This window comes from Macaca fascicularis, chromosome 14 (genome assembly GCF_037993035.2).
Source record: "Macaca fascicularis isolate 582-1 chromosome 14, T2T-MFA8v1.1".
Classification (NCBI taxonomy): Eukaryota; Metazoa; Chordata; class Mammalia; order Primates; family Cercopithecidae; genus Macaca; species Macaca fascicularis.
The window spans coordinates 132778084-132798319 of NC_088388.1; the positions used below are offsets into that span (position 1 = coordinate 132778084).

Consider the following 20236-nt stretch of genomic DNA (forward strand, 5'->3'; position numbering starts at 1 on the left):
TCCTGGCGTCCCGGCTGACTTTTTATTCTTTATTTATTTTTGTGAGACACAGTCTCGCTCTGTCACCCAGGCTAGGCTGCAGTTGCACAATATCGGCTCACCGCAACTTCTGCCTCTTGGGTTCAAGTGATCCTCCCACCTCAGCCTCCCAAGTAGCTGGGACTACAGGCATGCACCACCAACCCTGGCTAATTGTTTTTGTATTTTTTAGTAGAGATGGGGTTTCATCATGCTGGCCAGGCTGGTCTCGAACTCCTGGCTTTAAGCGATCCACCCACCTTAGCCTCCCAAAGCATTGGGATTACAGGTGTGAGCCACTGCACCTGACTGTGGCTGACTTCCAACTGGAGGTGGGAAACCATGTCAGGGCTGGTTACTTTACTGTGCTGGTGGATTGAGAAGGGTCTGGGGTCACTTAGAAGGTCCCTGGCTTTGAGACAATGCTTTGTCTCTCTCTCTCCTCTTCCCTTTAACAGTGTTGGCCACCATCAACTTGCAGTCAACACGCGAGCTGCAGCTACTGACCACCTTTCTCTTCAACGTCCAGGTAAGTCCAGCCCCAGGGAAGCTGCCGCCCAGCCTGCTCAGTGGCCTGTGGGAATTCCAAATGCCTGCCAGCGTGCTCAGCTTCCCCAGTGTAGGGAGCTGGAGTCAGGGCTATTGGCCTCTTGACCCCTGGCCCATGCCGCTGCGTGCCTGCAAGACCCGCTGCCCACAGACAGCTCTGAGGGCTGCTGTGTAGGCCGATGCAGTGTGGACGTCACTCGCTGCCCTGAGAGAGGGGGCCTTTTGGTGCACTCCTGGAGGACTCGACTTTTGTGGCCTCAATTAGCTCCACACTTGCTCCCAGGGATTGAGGGGAAGAAAAACTTCCCCGTCCTGTACTACACAGGCATCGGACCTTCACCCGTGAGGGCCCTGCAATCCTAGAAAGATGACTGTCATCAGCAAGGCAGGAAGCCTGGTCCCCTCCAGGTCTGGAGAGAGGGAGGAGTTTCCACATGTCCCTCAATATCTGTCAAACCGATGGGCATTTACACTGCACTGTAGTTCTGACTGACCTCTCTGTCAAACTCGTGTGCCCCTCCGGAGCAGATGGATGGATGGGGCCATGCTGCCACCCTCTGCAGAGCTGAGAGGCCCTGGCTGTGCCCTGGCTCACTGCCCCTGTGCCGCATGGTCACACTGGTCCTGGGCCTGCAGTGGAGACTGCCCCGTGCCGCATGGTCACGCTGGTCCTGGGCCTGCAGTGGAGACTGCCCCGTGCCGCATGGTCACGCTGGTCCTGGGCCTGCAGTGGAGACTGCCCCGTGCCGCATGGTCACGCTGGTCCTGGGCCTGCAGTGGAGACTGCCCCGTGCCGCATGGTCACACTGGTCCTGGGCCTGCAGTGGAGACTGCCCTGTGCCGCATGGTCACGCTGGTCCTGGGCCTGCAGTGGAGACTGCCCCGTGCCGCATGGTCACGCTGGTCCTGGGCCTGCAGTGGAGCTGTGCTTGGACGGACAGGCACGGATGCCTGTGGAGATGCTGGGCCGCTTTCCATTCTGGCTGATGGTCTTTCAGAGCAGCGGCTGTGTCCTCAGGCACATCTGTGTGGAGCCACCACAGCCGTGTGGGGCCATGTGTGTGTTTGATGTGGCTCCTCCTGGGGTTCAGGTGGCCAGAGTAGGTGGGGAGGCTCCCAGGAGGAGATGGGAGGGCTGGCCCCACTCCCAGACAGGCTCCTGTGAGGCAGGTCACGCGTGATCCAGCTGGGTCTCTGCCTTCCTTCCTGGACATTTCCTGAGTGCCTGCCGGTGTGTGTAGTGGAGTGGGGGGCCTCTCACGCTTCTGACTGAGATGACGGGGTTTCCTGCCCTGTGCTGTGTGACCTTGGGCAAGTTACTTAACCTCTCTGTGCATCTCTGTCTTCTAAGTGAGGATGATGAGAGTACATTGCCTTATGGTGTCAACTCACAGGGTTGTTTGAAGATTAAATGAAGTAATATTTGGAAAGTGCCTAGCACGGCAGCTGATACAGCAGAATGCCTTATGTTTACCTAGCCTTCAAGGTCATCCTTAGAGAGGTAGCCGTGCCCGAGCCGTCCCAGGCCAGCTGTCCTGCTAATAGAATGGTCCTGCTGACGGGCTTTGTGTGTGCAGTCCAGAGATGTCTGTTTTCATTAAGGAAGGGGACTTGGACACCTCCCTGTTTGAATCAAGGGCTCTCTGAATGCACAGCGCAGGCCCCAGTGTGCTCCACGTGATGATGTCGATAGCATTTCACTCCCCTTCCGCGCCCGTGACTGGTGACGGGGATAACTATGCAAGTGTTTCCTGAGCACCTCCGACCTGCCAGGCAGTGTGCTGAGGGTGTTACGCGCACTCTCATCTCATTCTCCCAACAGTCATGTGAGCCAGTGAAGGAGACGGCCATGGAGTGTGTAAGGCACCCTGTAAGTAGTGGCCACTGCAGAGCTCCAGCTCTTAGCCAGTTGTGCAGTGCAGTGGCCTGGCACGTGGGTGGACCCTGGTACCCCCAAGCCAACAGCCTTGCTTCTGGCATGGGAGATTTCTGACTTGCGGGACTTTGAATCCGCCCCTCCCTTTTTAGTGATTTAAACGTGGTATGGTGTGTCTCCTTCTTGGAAGGTAGGTGGCTTGTAGAGAAAACTAAGCCACCAGTCTTGCTAAAAGAATTCTTGTAACTACTCTGGCTTTAACCTGGGTATGGCTGGTACCTTCTACTCAATGGACCGTAAGTTTGTCCCGTCCCCCTGGATCAGATTTTGTTGCTGCGTATGCAGTGGCGCTCTAAACATGAGGCCATCACTGACCTAGAGATACCTGACAAACTGTCACTGGATGAGTGAGGAAGACTGTCTGGCACAGAGCCTGAAATACTAGCACGTTAGTCTTTACACCTCCCCCAGGCGCTCTGGGCTTCTGCAAACAGGACAGAGTGGTCATGGTCCCAGGAATGATCTTGGCCTCCTTGGGGCAGTCCTATGCCAAAGCCAGTATTCAGAAAGAAGATTTAAGATTTGTTGAGTGGCCCAGCCAAGGTATAAATCCAAACTGTTGGTACAGAACCTGCACCATGAATAGCTGTGCTGTAAGGCCCTGATTTTCTGGTTCAGAAAAAGCTGCTGTTTAAGCTGAGTTGGACCTTGAAGAGGGCCCACTCGTAGCGTCTGATTATTCTGCTAATGGAGCCAATACCCGGGGGGTCTGTATCCACAGTAAACCTCCCAGATACGGAGTTGTCCTGGGTAGAACGTCTCTCTTCCCTGGAAGAGGACAGGCAAAGCTTGGCTTGATCCAGAACCAGTGTCTTCTTGCTAACATGTGCACAACATTAAAACCATCAGGGTTTGCCGTAGCGACTTTGGGAGCTTTATCTGCTCTGTACCTGCACGTGTGGGGTCCACATGTGGCAGGAGAACTGGTGTGCAGGTGGATTTGGCCGTCACCTATGCCCCACCTCCAAAGACCTCTAAGGCAGTGGGTATGCAGCCAGGGAAGAGTGGAGAGGGCAGGGATCCTGGGGCTCCCCTTCACGAAGAGATTCCCTCTTTTGTGTCTGGCCAGCCTGCTTGTCTAACTCTCTTTTTGTGGTGTCCAGGGGACTCAGCCCAAGATGGTGATGGAGTACTGGACGGGGTGGTTTGACTCGTGGGGAGGCCCTCACAATATCCTGGATTCTTCTGGTGAGTGCTTGCAGTTACTACATCCAGCATGTGTGCTACTTAAGAAGTGAGGATGAGTTTCAGTCACTGGCTAACGAATGTAGGTCAGCCATAGGGGTGCAAGGCTGCTGGGATTATCTGTGTGCAGAAGTTGGCTCTGGATATTCTTGAGTCATTTGTCTTGACACTTTGATGAATGGGAGGGCTTTTTAGCATTGCTTGTTCGTGTTTTTGTAATTAGAAGGGTAATGCATGCCTATTGCAAACATCCAGAAAATACAGAAAAAGTATAGAGAAGAAATAAAATTCCCAGAGCCCAGAGAACATTTAGATGTATACCATGTAGGCAGTTCTCTGTGTATCTGTACCGACAGCTCTATACGCCCACACAGAGAGACAGATGCAGCCATGCTCCGCTGCATGGCACCTGCTTGTACCGGTGAATGCACATACGGACCGCTTTCTGTATGACCAAATACAGACTTACATGACTGCTTTAAAGAACGTGAAGAGCCCCGTTCTAAGCCACGCTTCGTGGACACAGTCTCTCGGGCCGTTTCGGGTGGTGGTTAAGCGCACGCCATCTCGGTGAGCGTCCCGGAGCCCGCGCTCTGCGCACCTGGCGTTCCCGGTGGCCCTCAGCGCCTGTTCATGCGCATGCGCACCCCTCAGCCCCGGAAAGACGGCAGTTTCAACCGCTGCTGCCGAGTGGTTGCACCCATTTCCCACAGATTCAGCAACGCTGAGTATTAAAATAACTTTTAATATTGGTCTACTCAGTACATCATTGTTTAGTCTGCGTTTCTTTGATTTCTATTAATAAAATATATATTTATTAAACCACTGGTTTTTCTCCTTTGCTATGGTCTTGTCATGTCCTGGTTGATTTCCTAACAAAGGCAGACCAGGGAGGTGTCAGAGTTTTCTCTCTAGGGATGCATCCATCTGTGTGCATTTGATACACCTGGTCGGGCAGGCTCACATGGGGATCGCGCTGGCTGCAAGGCCCTGGCCGCCCTGGGCTGCAGGTGGTCCACATGGAGCTCAGAGACTTGACCAGGATTTACAAACAACTGGAGGCCCGAGCTCTGGGGCCATGATTCTGGCCCACACGTCCTCCACCCCTAATCTTCTGTGATTGGGGTTTTAGTGAGAGCTAGGAGGACAGAGTGACAACGTTGGCCTTGAGGTGGGACTGGGCAAGAGGAGAGTAGTGAAGGGACCCCAGCTCATCTCAGACTTTAACTCACTCTGCACATCCCCTTTCTCCCTCCTCCGGCAGAGGTTTTAAAAACCGTGTCTGCCATTGTGGACGCCGGCTCCTCCATCAACCTCTACATGTTCCATGGAGGCACCAACTTTGGCTTCATGAATGGAGCCATGCACTTCCATGACTACAAGTCAGATGTCACCAGCTATGGCAAGTATTCATCAACACTGCTCTCCCTGGTCTGCCGTGCATGGGCATGGCTGGGGCTTGCTATGGAGAGGCCTTCAGGGTCAACTTCCGGCACCTTCAGTGTCTTTGGCAATGGAGGACCTGAAGAAGGCAGAGGCTTTGCCTGGACGGTCACGTTACACTCCCAGAGGAGGGAAGCCTCAAGGCGGGTGGAGTGCCTGTGAGCCGGCCACTTTGGCAGAGGTGGCCTCCGCTCCCTGCCCAGGCCCTTGAGGAGGTGTGATCCTGCCCCCTTTAGGTTGAGAGTTCCAGAAAGTAGAAATTACACCTGCAGCTAGAAATTTAGGGCCATGCTGTGATCATGGATAGTTTGTGTTTTTTTGAATTTGTGAGAGAGTATCATCTGTCACCCAGGCTGGAGTGCAGTAGTGTGATCATAGCTCACTGCAGCCTCGAATGCCTGGGCTCAAGTGATCCTCCTGCTTCAGCCTCTTGAGTAGCTGGGACTACAGGTGTGCACCCCAACCCCTGGCTAATTTTTAAATTTTTTTGTAGAGGCGTGGTCTCGCTATGTTGCCCAGGCTGGTCTGGAACTCCTGGCCTCAAGTGATGCTCCTGCCTTGGCCTCCCAAAGTGCTGGGATTACAGGTGTGAGCCGCTGCGCCCGGCCTTGTGGACACTTGTTGTAGTTGCATGGTCTTCCGTGTTTACAGCATTTTGACTGAATGGCTCAAAAGTGTCTTGCCTCCGCAATGGCTGAGATGAAGACCTGTGGCCCTTCTGAGCTTCTCCCTGTTCTTTGTGCTGCCACATGTGCTGTGCTGGGGACAGGAATGACCATGACAGGGCCCGGTGTCTTGCAGACTATGACGCTGTGCTGACAGAAGCGGGAGATTACACAGCCAAGTACATGAAGCTTCGAGACTTCTTCGGCTCCATCTCAGGTACCCAGCAGACAGCAGACTCAAGTTCCAACTCAGGCCCTTGCTTCTGCTCTCAGACCCCGAAAGAGTTACTTCCTTACTGTCCCATCTGGACTCCAGTTGATCTGTGTGTAAGAATGTTCTAGACAGGGACAGGGAGAGTGTGGGGCTGTTTCTGTCTTGCCGACGTCACCTGTTCCAGGTGTTAAGGCTCCTTATCTCCTGTGGAGGACGGGAGAATGCCCCTGGCCTTCCTCCCCTGGCCTCAGCAGGTGCTGAGAGCTGGCCTGTTGTTCCTCGTGGTGCTGGGATGCAGGAGCACATTGGGTCTGTGAATGGGAGCTGGGCGGGGAGGACGAGCAGACGGTGACATTTGGGTCCCTTGGGGATGACGCTGTTGTCTGTGTGTTGCAGGCATTCCTCTACCTCCCCCACCTGACCTACTTCCCAAGATGTCGTATGAGCCCATAACGCCAGTCTTGTACCTGTCTCTGTGGGATGCCCTCAAGTACATGGGGGAGGTGAGTGCCGGGGGCAATCGTGGGTGTAGCAGGGGTGTGGGGAGAGGAAGGCCAGCGCCTAGTGGCTTTGAGGTCCGCTCTCCAGCCTTGGAGCTCAGAGTGAAGAAGACAGACTCATGCTAGAGTGTGAGTTGGGGAGAAACAAAGGCCCCTGAGGAACAGCGGGTGGCCCTGTGAACCGTTCCTTCCTCCAGCCTCAGAGAGGAGAGTGAGGGGCAGAGGAACAGGGAGTGCCTCCTCCGGTGGCCCGAGGCTGTGCTGCATACCCCCTGCCTGTGGGCTGCACTCGGCCGGTGCACACCCCTTTGTCCCACCCTCTTCCCCATCACTCTGCAGAGCTGTAGGTTTAGTGCAATGAGAAGTCAAAGTAGAAACACCCGCCAAACCCCTGCTTCCACTCCACGTGCCAGCCCCCAGGCAGAGTCTGTGACCCCACTCCTGCTCAGCCTGCCCCCCGCCATCTCTTCTGTACGCAGCCAATCAAGTCTGAAAAGCCCATCAACATGGAGAACCTGCCAGTCAACGGGGGAAATGGACAGTCCTTTGGGTACGTTCTCTACGAGACCAGCATCACCTCATCTGGCGTCCTCAGCGGCCGTGTGCGTGATCGGGGGCAGGTAGGAGCTTCTCTTCTAAATTCCCGCGACCTTCTGATGAGCAGCCCTGCAATATGTTCTGTCCCTCAGAATCAGCTATTTCCAGCTGTAAATATGGCCCTTCCGAGTCAGCTCTGCGAGTCTTCATGGGGGCATTCGTTTCTGCTCTGCCCGCTGGCCCCTTGTCTGCCCACAGGCATGCGGTGCTGCCCTTCTTGGCCTAGCGGAGGTCCCACGTACCCTCCTCCTGTTGGCCATGGATACTTCTGTCTGTTCCCTTTGGCAGGTGTTTGTGAACACAGTATCCATAGGATTCTTGGACTACAAGACAACGAAGATCGCTGTCCCTCTGATCCAGGTTCATTGTTTTTGGGCGCTGGGTGAGGGCTAGCCCCCGCTGCTTCGAGGGGGACGGGGGGAGTCACCGAGGAAGACTTGGGAGACCCGTGGCTCCTTCCCCACAAGCTGCAGGTGGAGAGGGCGAGCGTGCCTTTCTGCCCAGCTGGGATGTGCACTCCCATCCCCAGAGTGTAGGGAAGACCTGGGGTCCACAAGCACATTCTGAGGGGCAGCTGTGGCCTTCCAGTGGTCACCGTTAGCCCTACTGGGGTCCACAAGCACATTCTGAGGGGCAGCTGTGGCCTTCCAGTGGTCACCGTTAGCCCTACTGGGGTCCACAAGCACATTCTGAGGGGCAGCTGTGGCCTTCCAGTGGTCACCGTTAGCCCTACTGGGGTCCACAAGCACATTCTGAGGGGCAGCTGTGGCCTTCCAGTGGTCACCGTTAGCCCTACTGGGGTCCACAAGCACATTCTGAGGGGCAGCTGTGGCCTTCCAGTGGTCACCGTTAGCCCTACTGGGGTCCACAAGCACATTCTGAGGGGCAGCTGTGGCCTTCCAGTGGTCACCGTTAGCCCTGTGTTGCTGGCAGGGTTACACTGTGCTGAGGATCTTGGTGGAGAATCGTGGGCGAGTCAACTACGGGGAGAATATTGATGACCAGCGCAAAGGTGGGTCCGAGAACGTGTGGAAAGAAGAGCGGCCATGCTGGACACGTGGCTATTGCTTCTCTTCCCAGCAGCCACCAGGACACGGAGGCCCCTTGCAGGGAGGTGGAGGTTGGGTTGTCCCGTACATGAGGCCAGTTCTGAGTGGGCCAGAGAAGCTCCGCTGGGCTGTGGCCCCTGTCCCGTTAGCGCTGCACACGTGCATTGTCTGCGTGCTTGTGATAAACACAGTGAACACTGAGCTGGCCTGGTCTCCCCTGGGCTGCAGTCGGTTTCCGCAGGGATGTCTGCCTGGGGGACGGCGGTGAGGAGCAATGAATGTGATTTCCAGGAATCCAAGGAAAGGCACAAGACCCCTGCCTTCTTGGGCCTCCACACTGAATTTCTCTTCTTGATCCATCTTGGGAAACCCATAGCTTATCTCGGATGTGGCGCGGGCAGGACGTGGCGCGAGGAGGATGTGGGACATATAGCAAACAAAACGCCTCTTGGTAGCGCACCCCTCTGGCAGCACACCCCTCTGGCAGCACACCCCTCTGGCAGCACACCCCTCTGGGAACAGGCTGCCAATTTGCTTTATGTTTCCTGGCCTACTAAATCTTTTATGCTTTAATTTAGCCCTTCCTTTTTTAAACAACTCTAGCTAAATGTGGGTGGTTTCAGGTAAGTTATAAAAAAAGAACTCAGAAAAAAATGAATGCGACTGTGGTGAGCAGCACTGGTGACCTCCCAGTTCTCTCACGGTGCCTGCGTTTGTAATGGAGGAAACGTGAAGGGCTCTTTTTGGTCCACATTTCATCTGACAGCCGTCTGGCGGCCTGCCAGGAAAGCGACATGGCCCAGACACTGGAGCCTGGATCCCGGGGATCAGGGCCTCTGCAGATGGGCCTCAGAGCAGCATCTAGACCATCCAGGCCCACACTCCTTCACCCTAAACAGCTCCCTCTCTGGGCCTGTCCTTCCGTTGTTCTCCTGGGGGTTGGAGGGAGCAGCAGCCTGACCATTGTTCCTAACTTTGCTTCCCTGAGCCCTTGTTGAGGGTCCCCTGGGCCCACACTGTGGAGTCCTGTCCTCCGGATCACAGTTAAATGTTTTAAATTACAGACCTCCCTTGAGAAATGTGTGTGCCCACAGACACCTGCACCTGCCATTTCAGAGTCTGTAGGCCCCGCAAAGCCTCTCCACAGTCCCCAGCCTCTGAATCCCCAAGCTAGCCACCCAGCAGCTCCATGATCTGAGACTGGCAGGGCTGGCCCAGCCCCAGGACACTGATGAGTGGCTCTTCAAGGGACACAGCTCTTCCCTGTTGGATGCCTGAGTGAGGGTGCCATCTGCCCACAGTCCATACTCCTGATGCACAGCTTTAATCCTCGGTGGCATAGGTGACTCCTGGCTGAGTTATTAGGTCTGTGTAGCCTGGGCCCCACTGAAACTGGCCCTGCAGCTAGGCCGGAACCCTCTCAGTCATCTGGAACTTCGTTCAGAGAGAGGCCAGAGGCTGTTCTCCCACTGTAACACCTCAGCTCTATATCCTTCCCATGGCAAATCCTAGGGATTTCCTCCTTCCCATGCCCCATAGAATTGCTAGGGAGCCTTGCTTGCAAGCGAACAGCTCAGGGAGCGTACACTTCAGCACTCCTCACCCCAGCGTCCCAGGGCTTCCCCTTGTGGCCCTGGCCCAGCAGACTTGGCCCCTGCCTTTGGGCTACCCACATGTTCTGCCTCCTTCCCACAGGCTTGATTGGAAATCTCTATCTGAATGATTCACCCCTGAAAAAATTCAGAATCTACAGCCTGGATATGAAGAAGAGCTTTTTTCAGAGGTGGGTCCCTGTCCAGTGCCAGCACGTGCACTCACAGGTTCGGCGCTGTGCGGCAGGCCCCAGGGTCCCTGGTGCACCGTAGCCTGGCCCACACCCAGGTGTGAATGGCCCCAGGAGCCAGATCGGCTGGCTGAGGTGAGGGGTGGCACCGGCGCTAGAAGCCACGTTTGCAGACTAGGAATTCCCAGCATCCTACCCTGCTGCCATTCTGTGTCCTGGTTAAGGGTGGGGGGGCCATGGATGGGGAATTAGCTGCAGGACTGGGACCAGATCTAGGGAAGGTCCTCCTCCGTCTCCTGCCCTGTGTTCTGTGCTTAGGTTCGGCCTGGACAAATGGAGTTCCCTCCCAGAAACACCCACATTGCCTGCTTTCTTCCTGGGTAGCTTGTCCATCAGCTCCACCCCTTGTGACACCTTTCTAAAGCTGGAGGTTGGTAACCCCCTTTCCCTGCCGGGTTCTCCTACGTCCCTCCCGCCTTGGAGGGCTCTGAGCCAAAGCCACATGAGCTTGGCGAGAGCCCTTGGTGGCTTCTGTGCCCAGAGGGTCTGGGAGGGCTGCTGGAGACTCCCTGGGCCAGGGGAGTGGGCTCACAGCAGAACCACCTCATGCTTCCCACGTGCAGTCTGAGCTTGGGGGCCATGCCTGAGAGGCGTGGCAGTGGCACTAGGGGCACAGGAAATAGAGCATCCCACCTGCTCACCCTCATGGCTGTAGACGCAGCTGCTTTGGTCTCCTGGACCTGAGAGAAGCACGCATGGTGTATGTCTCCCTCCACTTTTGCTGTGGCTCTCGTGGTAGATGAACACCTTCCCACTCTGTTTCAAGGGCTGGGAGAAGGGGGTTGTATTCATCAATGGCCAGAACCTTGGACGTTACTGGAACATTGGACCCCAGAAGACACTGTACCTCCCAGGTCCCTGGTTGAGCAGCGGAATCAACCAGGTGGGAGCTTCCAGCCCCTTCTTGTTCCCCAAGACGCCCTGCCCACCTGCCCTCCCAGGGAGCCTTCCCTCAGGGTGGAGGGTGTGCCAGTGGGTTCTTCCTTCCTCCCTCCTCCTCGCTGCGGACGAGTTGTTGGTCCCTGTCCCTTCCAGCCTGGTTCCCAAACCCTCTCCTTCTGACCTTGCCACCTCTCAGCACCTCCCCTGGCACCAGGACAGACCTCAGCTGCCCTCCCAGCTGGGCCCTCTCTCCACAGGTCATCATTTTTGAGGAGACGATGGCGGGCCCTGCACTACAGTTCACGGAAACCCCCCACCTGGGCAGGAACCAGTACATTAAGTGAGCGGTGGCCCCCCGTCCTGCTGGTGCCCGTGGGAGACTGCTGCCGCCTCCTGACCTGAAGCCTCGTGGCTGCTGCCCCACCCCTCCCCTGCAACCTCAGGGACTGGGGGCTACAGTCTGCCCCCACCTAAGCTGAAAACCCTGAGCCTGCAGGGAAAGGTGGGACGGCTCTGGGCCTGGCTCTGCTGATGACGCCTTTCCTGCAGCCCTGCTCGTGTGCGAGGCTGTCGGGCTGTCTCTAGGGTGGTCTCCAGGGTGGGAGCAGCTAGTCAGATCGCCAAGCCTTTGGCCCTCAGAGAAAGTGCTGAAACACGCCCCTGCGCCGGAAGTCACAGCCCTGCGAGCATCTGCTGGACTCAAGCGTGCTGTTTGCTGGTTCTTGGGAGGCTTGGTCACATCCCTCATAGCCCCTTTTTATCCCCGAAATGCTGGGTGTGTCACCAGTGTAGAGGGTGGGGAGGGGATGTCTCACCTGAGCTGACTCTGTTCTTCCTTCACAACCTTCTGAGCCTTCTTTGGGATTCTGGAAGGAACTCAGCGTGAGAAACACGTGACTTCCCCTTTCCCTTCCCACTCGCTGCTTCCCACAGGGTGACAGGCTGGGCCGGAGAAACCGAAATCCTCAGCCCTGCGTCTTCCTGAGTCAGCGAGTGTCTCTGGTGTTCAGTGAGGATGACATGTGGGTCCGGGCAGAAGCTATGGCCCGTATCCGCACATCCAGGGAGGAGGCACAGAAGGCCCAGCTCAGCGGCCCCCGCCCCCCACCGCCCACGCGGAGCAGCAGGGGCGGAGCAGCCTCCTCCGCAGTGTGTCCACGTCCGTGTTTGAGCCTTGCTCTGGGGCTCAGCCCAACACCTGGCTCGGGCTCACTGTCCTGAGTTGCAGTAAAGCTGTAGCGTTGAATCACACCCCCTCTGGTGATAGTCTCCAGTCATGTGTGCCACTCGTGCCAGAGGGGAAGGCTGTGTGAGAGCGTTTTCTCGGTCAGGTTCCCATGGGGCCCCATTTGCCGCTCGGGGGTCCAGACGGGGACCGTCCCTGGGGTGGGTGGGCCATGATCCTGGCCTCATACTCCCCTCCTGACCCCGAATCCCCTTAAAATGTCGCTGGATTGGAAGCGCCCTGGAGAGGACAGGTCAAATGCAAATTCATTCTCATGCTGGTGGGCGGGGGTAAGAATCTGCCAGGCAGTCAAGGGCGCTACATATGAGTTAACTGCGGGGTTGAGTTTTGCTTCACAAACTACATCTGGCATCTACTGCCAAAACCAAATTATCTCCAGTAACAGTCAGAAAGTCAAGTAGCACACACATCCCCTGCACGGCAAGAGCTCTGGGAGCCCCGTGAAGGTGGGCTGGGGGATGGCGAGCCGTGGAGCTCACTGAGGCCAGCAGGCTTGCTGCCCGTGTGGCTGCCCAGGGGGAGGTGCAGGGGACATTCGTGATGTGCAGCCCAGCAGCTGAGCCAGGTCAAGGGCTTATTAAATGGAGCTTGTTAAAGGGAAGCATGTGGACAGTGGCTTGGGGACAAGATGAGGCAGAGTCCCTGGTTTTGCCCAAACTCACCAGTTCTTCTGGAACTGCCTTGGAACGACAAGCATGGAGCTAAGATGTGGCTGAGACCCGGGCTACTTGGGTGTGGCCTGAGCCAGGTGCAGGGTCTTCTGCCCTGCTTTACCTGGGTGTGTGCTTCTGCAAAGCTGTGCATGAGCTGGGTTCTGTCAGAAAGTGATGGAACTCGAATGGAAGGGAACCTTCCTGCAAATCCTCCTGTAAAGTGGATCACACTTCCACGAAGAACTGAGCAGGACACTCTGGTTTCCTAAGGTGAGGTCTTCCTACACCAGCTTCTTATTCTTGCCCTTCTTTTTTGCCAGTTGACTGCTCGGCTTCTCTATCAAAGCACCTATTGGCAGAGCTTATTCTCCAGCGTTGACTAAAGATTTGTCCATATCTTCCACATGGTATGGCCTCATCTAGGTCTCTTTGGAGGATCCCTCTTCATATCCAGCCTCTGAATACTGGGGGTCTCTGGCCCACTCCTTGGGCTGTTTCTTTCCTCTGTCCACACTCACTGCACAGGGTCTCACCTGTGACACCTGTGGTTTGTAAACAGGTTCGACACCCGCGCCTGCCGATGCTGGCCTGCACCTGAGCTCCAGGCGCGTGGGGGCTCCTTTTCTTCTGCATGTGTCTAACGGGCACCTGACACACAGCTCCGTTTCCCCACATTACCCCTCCTGCACGCAGCCCCGTATCTGGAAACGGCAGTGCTGTTCTGTGTCTCGGGCTATTTTGGACCCCTCTCTTTATCTCCCACATCCAATCCAGCAGCAGATCCTCCTGGCTCTGCCTCCTAAACTCGTTCAGAATTTGACTGCTGCTCTCTGCCCCAACCCCATGCCCCCACTCAGTCCACTGCATCTTGGCCTAGATGATTGCAGGAGCCACGTCTCCACCTGTCCTTGCCCTCTCCATTTATCCTCTGTGCAGGCGCAGGGCAGTTCTTCTGAGAGATGGATAGATTATGTTAGTCCTCCGTACTGGACCCCCCATTGCCTTCTGGTTTCACCTGATGCCTGAGGACTCCCTCCTCCCATGCCCACCGCATCCCTCACTGCTTGCCCCAGCCGTCCCCACCCAGTCGGCTGAGCCTTCCTGCTGATCTATAAGCTGAGCAACGCTTGTTCCACCTGCTGGAGAGTTCTTTCTTCTTGGACCCAGGGAGCTGCATGTCAGGGTGTTGCTGCTTTGCTCCAATGTCACCTTATCAGGGAGGCCTTTCTGGCCACCCTACAGAGCACTGACCCCTCTCCACTGTTACCCTCTGTCTCCCCAACTCAGCCTCATTCTCCATACAACAGATTGCATCTGAAATAACACGTATTCGTTATTGCCTGTCTCGTCTCGTCAGTAGGTCAGTTCTGTGAAAACGAGAGCCTTGTTTTTTCACTGCTGCGTTCCGGCTCCTAGAATAATGCCTGTTCATAACAGGCACCTGATAAATACTTGTTGGGTAGCTAAATTAATAAATGACAGTAAAATAAGGCAGCGCTGAAGAGGATTAGGACTGTTAAAAACTGTATTTGACTTTTAATTTTGAAAGCAAATTAAATACAGTTAAATTAAAACAGACCGGATGCAGCTGCCTGGGTGCCACCCTCACCGCAGCCTCTGTTCTTGGAACTCCTCGCCCCTGGCCTCACTCCTGTGTGGTGGGGTTTGCCAGCGAAGGAGCAGGGAACAGACTGGGTTTGGAAAACAATCGTCATCATGGACCCATTTCTGATTTATAACAAACTCATTCCCAACAAGGATGAAGGCTGCAGTCCACCAGGGTTATAATTATAAATAAATATACATGCAGCTAAAAGAGGGTATTAGGTGAAAACAACTGACCTAGCATCTGCCAAAAGAAGTCCCCATTTTGTTGTTCATTATCAATTTCCTGAAAATGAACCCTGGGTTTTTGGCTAAGAAGGCGGCCTCAGACCAGCCAAGCTGACCTTGGCACTCAGGGCTGGCTTCTGTGAGTGAGGCAGTAGAGCGCCCACGCATAAGTTCACCACCTGTGCCCACCTCCTCCCTTCTCTCCCATGCCACCCCACTTGCTTCCAAGGGCTTGGTTTCCAAAGTGACATTCAGGGTGTAAGAGGTTGGGGAAAACGTCCTGCAAGGTGGCTCAGGGATCTGATTCCATCAGATGGTGTCATGAATACTGTGGGAGATTAAATCCATCTCAAAATAGGCAACCAATGCTATATTCTGAATGTTAGGTCTCTGGACTGAGTCCCACCCACCCACCCACTCAGGAGTGGGTTCTGAATGGCCCTCAGACCTGTCCTGGTGAGTCTTAATGGGGTGGGAGGCTGTTAGTTAAAAAATAAACACCTCTTCAGTAGGCTGGGGCCCCTTCCTTTTCCTCCACTTGGGGGGAAAATTGTGCTTCCAACTTGCAGGAGAATGAGCCAGATTGCCACCAGAGAGCCCGGCCGGCCAGGGGGAGTCAGAGCCCTTTCCAGCGGGCCTGGGAGGCCTGGGGAGGGCAGCAGCTTGAGACACACTGTTCTTTCTCTAGGGTGGAAAGTGGACAGCTGGACATGAGGTGGGCTAGCTTTGCATGCTCCCGACTTAGGGAAAAGTAACATTTTCTTTCCCTTTTTTGTGTTTAGAATAATTTCCAAAGCAGTGTGCTCAGGCCTCCCTCCTGCTCAGTGTCCCACCAGCCCCTGCCCTCTTTTCCCCAGTCCCTCTGCTACTCCAGAGTCCCTCCTCCTCAGATTGGGGGCAGGAGAGAGTTAGCCCTTGGCCTTGGCCTCCCTCCTTTTTCCAGGCTGCAGGAGGTCCCACCTTGCACGCCGCCCACTGCCTTGCCCACCGCCCATCACCTTGCCCACTGCCCACCACAGACAGGCTCACTGCCCACCACAGACAGACCCACTGCCCACCACAGACAGGCTCACTGCCCACCACAGACAGGCTCACTGCCCACCACAGACAGGCCCACTGCCCACCACAGACAGACCCACTGCCCACCACAGACAGGCCCACTGCCCACCACAGACAGGCTCACTGCCCACCACAGACAGGCCCACTGCACCCTGAGGTCTGTGGCTCTGAAGAGCTGCAGGAAAAGGCCCCTTCCCTCCCCAGTCCAGTCCAGCCGAGGGGCCGAGCAGCCGAGGTGGGCGGTGGGCGGTGGGCGGTGGCAGCATGTGGACAGTGGGGCCGTGGGGTTCTTAATCCAGGTCAGGCAGTGACCTGTGCTGGCTCTTGAGCCCACCCCTTTGCCAGTGCTGGAGGAGAAGGGGTAAAAAAAGAGGGGCCGGACGAGGGGACTCTGCTCCTGCCACAGCCTGAGGTACAGGGGGTGCCTATTAGGCCCAGTTCCCCCCATGCAGGGCTGGGTGCCTGTTGGGATCAAAGACGGCCTCATGCTCTGTAAACATGAACCAGAGGAGAGCCACAGAGGTATGTCTGATTTGGGGGCAGCTCTCGGGGAGAGCAGGGACCGAGGAGAGGAGCAGGGCACTCATGATGCCCGTGGGCTGCTCTCTGGTCTTCAGAATTCCCTGGCTGGGTGTCCTGTGTGGTAGGGCTGGGCCCAGGGACAGGGAGCCAGGGAGGGCCATGCTCCACGTGACCGCAGGGGCTTCTCATCTCCCTCCCGCCCGCATCACTGCAGGGCCGGAGTGGGTGCCCTCTGCACCTGCTCCTGCAGCCCCGTCAGTGCAGGGAGCTCTGGGGAGGTGCGCTGGAGCACCGGCTTGGCTGGTGCTGGACACCCCACCCTGGCCATCAGGTCTCTCGGGCCCTGGTCACGCTGGTTGGAGAGAACAACAGGTCTGGGATTTCTGTGCTTAAATTCTCTGTCCTTTGTCCTGGCATCAGGCTGGGCTCTCTCAGAAGCCCCAGAATAGAAAGGAGGGTGACGGTGATTCCTTAGGAGTCGGCCTTGGAGGGACCATCAGCCGTGGGGAGAGGATGGAAGGCCAAGAACAGGGTCTGAGGAGGAGGCTCCTGTGAGGGGAGAGGAGGAATGAGTGAGGTGTCAGCTGAGGATGGGGCTGGAGAGGGAACGGCCAGGCAGGGCCACCAGGACCTCTGCAAAGCCCAGGCCCCCAGGTCCTGTGGGGGCCTTTGGGGGGGCAGGTGGGGAAGGTGCTCCAGTGAGGGCAGCGAGGGCCCAGTGAGGGCAGGAGGCAGGAGTGAGGCTCTGTACAGACGCATTCTAAGTGGCACCAGCCAAGGTGACTGAGTGACGCCCTGTGGTCCCCTGCAGGCAGGGGGATGCAAACATGATACAGAAGCTGTTGCTTAGCTCCAGCGCAAGAGGACAAATGTCTGTCTCAGGCCCCAACCTCTGTTTGGCATAACCTAGAGCAGGGACTCTGGAGTACCAGCTGCTTTGAAGAAACAGAATAAGATCACAGTAAAGCCCCTGAAAATGCCTGGCTTTGCCAACCACCCGGCACAATTCACTTGTGTCATCTTGGAACATTCATTTAGCTTCTCTCAACATCATTTTTTTGCCTCTGAAGTGTAGGTGGATCCTGTGGCCTACTTCCAGAGAAGGCTTTAAAGACTCGAATAAAAATAGCCACACTGATGAGACTTATGTGCCATGAACTGTTCTAGGTGCCCTCAGCAACCTACTTCACAGATGAAGAAACTGAGGCCCAGAAAAGTCAAGTCAGGTCAAACAGTGAAGAGCAGGGGTCCTGGGAGCTGACGTCTGGGTCCGTGCTCTCACTCTGCGCTACCTCTCACTAGGACAGCTGTGGCTCGTTGCTGTGGAGCAGCGAGTCCGTGAGTCCTCGCCATGGCCATGTGGTGAAGGAATCCACAGGGGAAGAGGCAGACTTGGGGGGACAGACCCTGGCCAGCGAGAGTCTGAATGGCAGTGCCTTATGGGCTGCAGGCGTCACTGCCAGCAGAACAATCAGCAAGGTGTTTGCAAGGCGACGCCCTCTGAAGAGTCTGGTGGCAGAGAGGGACCCAACTGTGTGGGTGAAAGTTAATGCCTGGGGACTTTCAGGTGGCCCAGTGGGAAGGGGACCGTGGTAAGGCCTCCCCTCCCGCCCACATTTGCTGTGTCCTCCACAGTGAAAGCCCAAGAGGAAAAGCATAAGACAGTTGATTTGGCCCAACCTGGTGCCGTTCTGCCCAGTGTGTGGCCCACCCTCGTCACGCCCATACCTGCGTCCTGAAGCTCAGATCTCCACCGAGGGGTCAGTGAAGCCCTTCTTGCCCTCATTCACCAGCACTGGCTTCTCTGTCCGTGTGTGCCACACCAGGATCTGTGTGCCCAGAGATGCAAAACATGGTGGGACAGGCCCCTGACCTCACTCCGCTGCCTCCCTGCTCCCTCCCACGCCGTGTAAACATCTCTCCTGCCCCTCCCTTTCCTTCAGGAGTTTTCAATTGTTCCATCAAGATTTTCTCAATTGTTTAAAATTTATTTTCTGTGGCTCCAGACTACCCCGTCATTTTTGCTGTTTGTACATGTGATGCCTTCAGAACACCTGCAGGAAATAGGAAGTCTAGAGCTACAGGAAAGAGAAGCCCCAAGACTTCCCGTGTGTGTGTGTGCATATGTCTGCATGTGCATGTGTGTGTATGTGCATGCGTGTGCATGCGTGTGCATCTGCATATGTGTGCACATGTGTGCATGCATAGGCATGTGTGTGCGCATGAGAGCTCAGCAGGGACGTCCTGGAGCACAGCTGTTTTGTGGGAGGTTATAACTCCCTGGTGGCCATTGCTCTCCCTTTCCCTGCCTGTCCACCGTGTCGCTGCCTTACAGGTGATAAACGGCCTTCCTGGGGAGGGGGTTTCAGAAAGCCCAGGCTATTTTGAGGCCTCTGTTTCCTTCTCCCGATCTGTAGGGAGGGTGTGGCTGTGCTGGAGACGGGTGTGTCACAGCTGTCAGTGCTGTGGAGGGTCTCACCTTGGTGCAGTTGGCTGCCTTGGGCTCCAGGTCATTGAGGGTGACAAGTTCTCGAAGGAGGCTGCTTTCCTGGTAGCCTCCCTTCACACCTCGCAGCTTGAAGTAGGCCTGGCTTCGCTGCAGAATGAGCCGCAGGTTGACTGCAAATCCAGCCATGTCTATTGCAAATGGCCGGTGGGGGTCAAACACCGTCTTCCAGCCGACCACCTTCCCTGCCCCGTTCACCCGTGGGGCCTCGTACCGCAGGCCACCCACGAAAGCGACGGGCCACACGGACACCCTCCTGGTGCTGCGCATCTACAAGTGGGGGGTCCAGAGTCAGGGCGCCCGTGCTGCAGATGTGGACGGACTCCCATGCCCATGGGAGGCGACATCCTTCAGCAACCTCTATGCCCATAGCCAGCCAAGGCCACCCAGGGGGGTCCAGTACAGCCCTGCCCCCAGGGCCCCGTCCCATGGGTTGGGCACCTGAGGAGAAGCTGCCCTGGGCTGCCGGCGAGATCTGACCTCTCAGACGGCCTGGTCTTCACCTTTTCAACATGGCCCTGCTGCCGTTTTCTCCCTTGTGTAAAACCCTTCGGTCTGCCCACTTCAGAGTGTGAAATGACTCCCCTTCTCCCCCAGACTAGCACAGCCCATATACTCAGGCAGCTCCAGCTGTTCCACCCAAGAGGTTTCCGGTGGTCACGCAGAATGACCTGCTCACAGACCCATTCAGAGGAGACCTCTAGGGCCAAGAATATGGTTTAGGGGCTCCAGAGCCACCTGCCCTCCCCTTAATTGTGGGAGATGCTGTAGCCTGCAGTTCTGTCCTTTCCCTGGCTCTCTGCTGCCTGCCCCGCTCCCAGCCCGGCACCGCCTCCCGGTCTCCCCCTGCGCCAGCCTCCCCACCCACAGCCCCTCCTCGGGAAGCCCCTCCACGCCCCGCAGCCTCGCGAAGCCCCTCCACGCCCCGCAGCCGGGGCCCCGCGGCACCTCCTCGAAGAGCTCCAGGCTGTAGGTGTTGTCGTCGTCCGCGAAGTACACCACGCCGGGCTGGCTGGAGTTGCGAGGGAAAGTCTCGCGCAGCCAGCGCAGGGCCAGGTTGCGCTGCATGGTGCCCCGCGGGATGCGTGGGTCGCGGGCGTCTCCTCGCAGCTTGTAGTTGCGGGGCGTCTCCACGTGCAGGTGCGTGTAGTTGAGGCCGGTGTCGCGCAGCAGGCGCGCGGTCAGCGGGGTCCGGCGCGGCGCGTCCTCCACCACCAGCCAGTGCAGGTTGGGCACGTGCAGCAGCGTGTTGGCCATGCGCGTCAGCTCGGCCTTCTGCACCGGGCGGCTGTAGGTGGGCGTCACCACGTGGATGGTGGGCAGCGTGTCGGACCACGGCGGCGGCCGCGTGTACACGTACTCGGTGCGCACCACCTCCACGATGTCGCGGTCGGACATGCAGTACTCTCTGGGGTCCGAGCCGGGCGGCGCTTCGCGTCGGGGGTCGCTGCCCTCATCTGCCGATTGGGAGACAGGCGATGCGGGGAGGAGAGCGCTGGCTGTGGCCCCAGATTCAGAGCCGGACGCCCCCCACCC

The 20236-nt window shown here is 56.8% G+C and overlaps 2 protein-coding genes and 1 long non-coding RNA gene across 15 annotated transcripts in view; 1 reads left to right on the plus strand and 2 right to left on the minus strand.

Annotated features, from left to right (window-relative positions):
* The window catches only part of GLB1L2 (galactosidase beta 1 like 2), a 46173-nt gene extending 34041 nt beyond the window's left edge, over positions 1–12132 (plus strand). For 2 of the 7 annotated variants that reach the window (XR_010581112.2, XR_012423966.1), the window contains 12 exons: positions 477–547; positions 3607–3691; positions 4953–5090; positions 5933–6013; positions 6407–6513; positions 6990–7130; positions 7396–7467; positions 8041–8119; positions 9852–9939; positions 10258–10369; positions 10766–11221; positions 11815–11954. Coding sequence is in view for 5 of the 7 variants with exons in the window: in XM_065529290.2 (XP_065385362.1) it covers positions 477–547; positions 3607–3691; positions 4953–5090; positions 5933–6013; positions 6407–6513; positions 6990–7130; positions 7396–7467; positions 8041–8119; positions 9852–9939; positions 10258–10369; positions 10766–11152 (1361 nt within the window). In the remaining 2 variants the exon portion in view is untranslated. Of the gene's footprint in view, positions 1–476; positions 548–3606; positions 3692–4044; positions 4511–4952; positions 5091–5932; positions 6014–6406; positions 6514–6989; positions 7131–7395; positions 7468–8040; positions 8120–9851; positions 9940–10257; positions 10370–10765; positions 11365–11814 lie in introns of those variants that run through there. The other 5 variants (XM_005580230.4, XM_005580231.5, XM_065529290.2 and 2 more) reach the window with 5 other exon arrangements.
* On the minus strand, positions 7904–13818 carry LOC141408547 (uncharacterized). 2 transcript variants are annotated; one of them, XR_012423969.1, is made up of 3 exons: positions 11697–13818; positions 10633–10767; positions 7904–8407 (listed from the first exon to the last, which is right to left on the minus strand). It is a non-coding gene; the product is annotated as an uncharacterized lncRNA (long non-coding RNA). The 2 variants fall into 2 exon arrangements; XR_012423970.1 differs by having other exon boundaries at positions 10641–10767; positions 11697–11892.
* A 473-nt stretch (positions 13819–14291) lies between these two features.
* B3GAT1 (beta-1,3-glucuronyltransferase 1) overlaps positions 14292–20236 on the minus strand; it is a 33318-nt gene continuing 27373 nt past the window's right edge. For all 6 annotated transcript variants that reach the window (XM_074015712.1, XM_045370724.3, XM_005580225.5 and 3 more), the window contains 4 exons: positions 19649–20157; positions 18674–18970; positions 17923–18023; positions 14292–16743 (listed from right to left, as the gene is read on the minus strand). In XM_074015712.1, the coding sequence (XP_073871813.1) occupies positions 17937–18023; positions 18674–18970; positions 19649–20157 (893 nt within the window). In that variant the 3' untranslated portion in view covers positions 14292–16743; positions 17923–17936. The remainder of the gene's footprint in view (positions 16744–17922; positions 18024–18673; positions 18971–19648; positions 20158–20236) is intronic.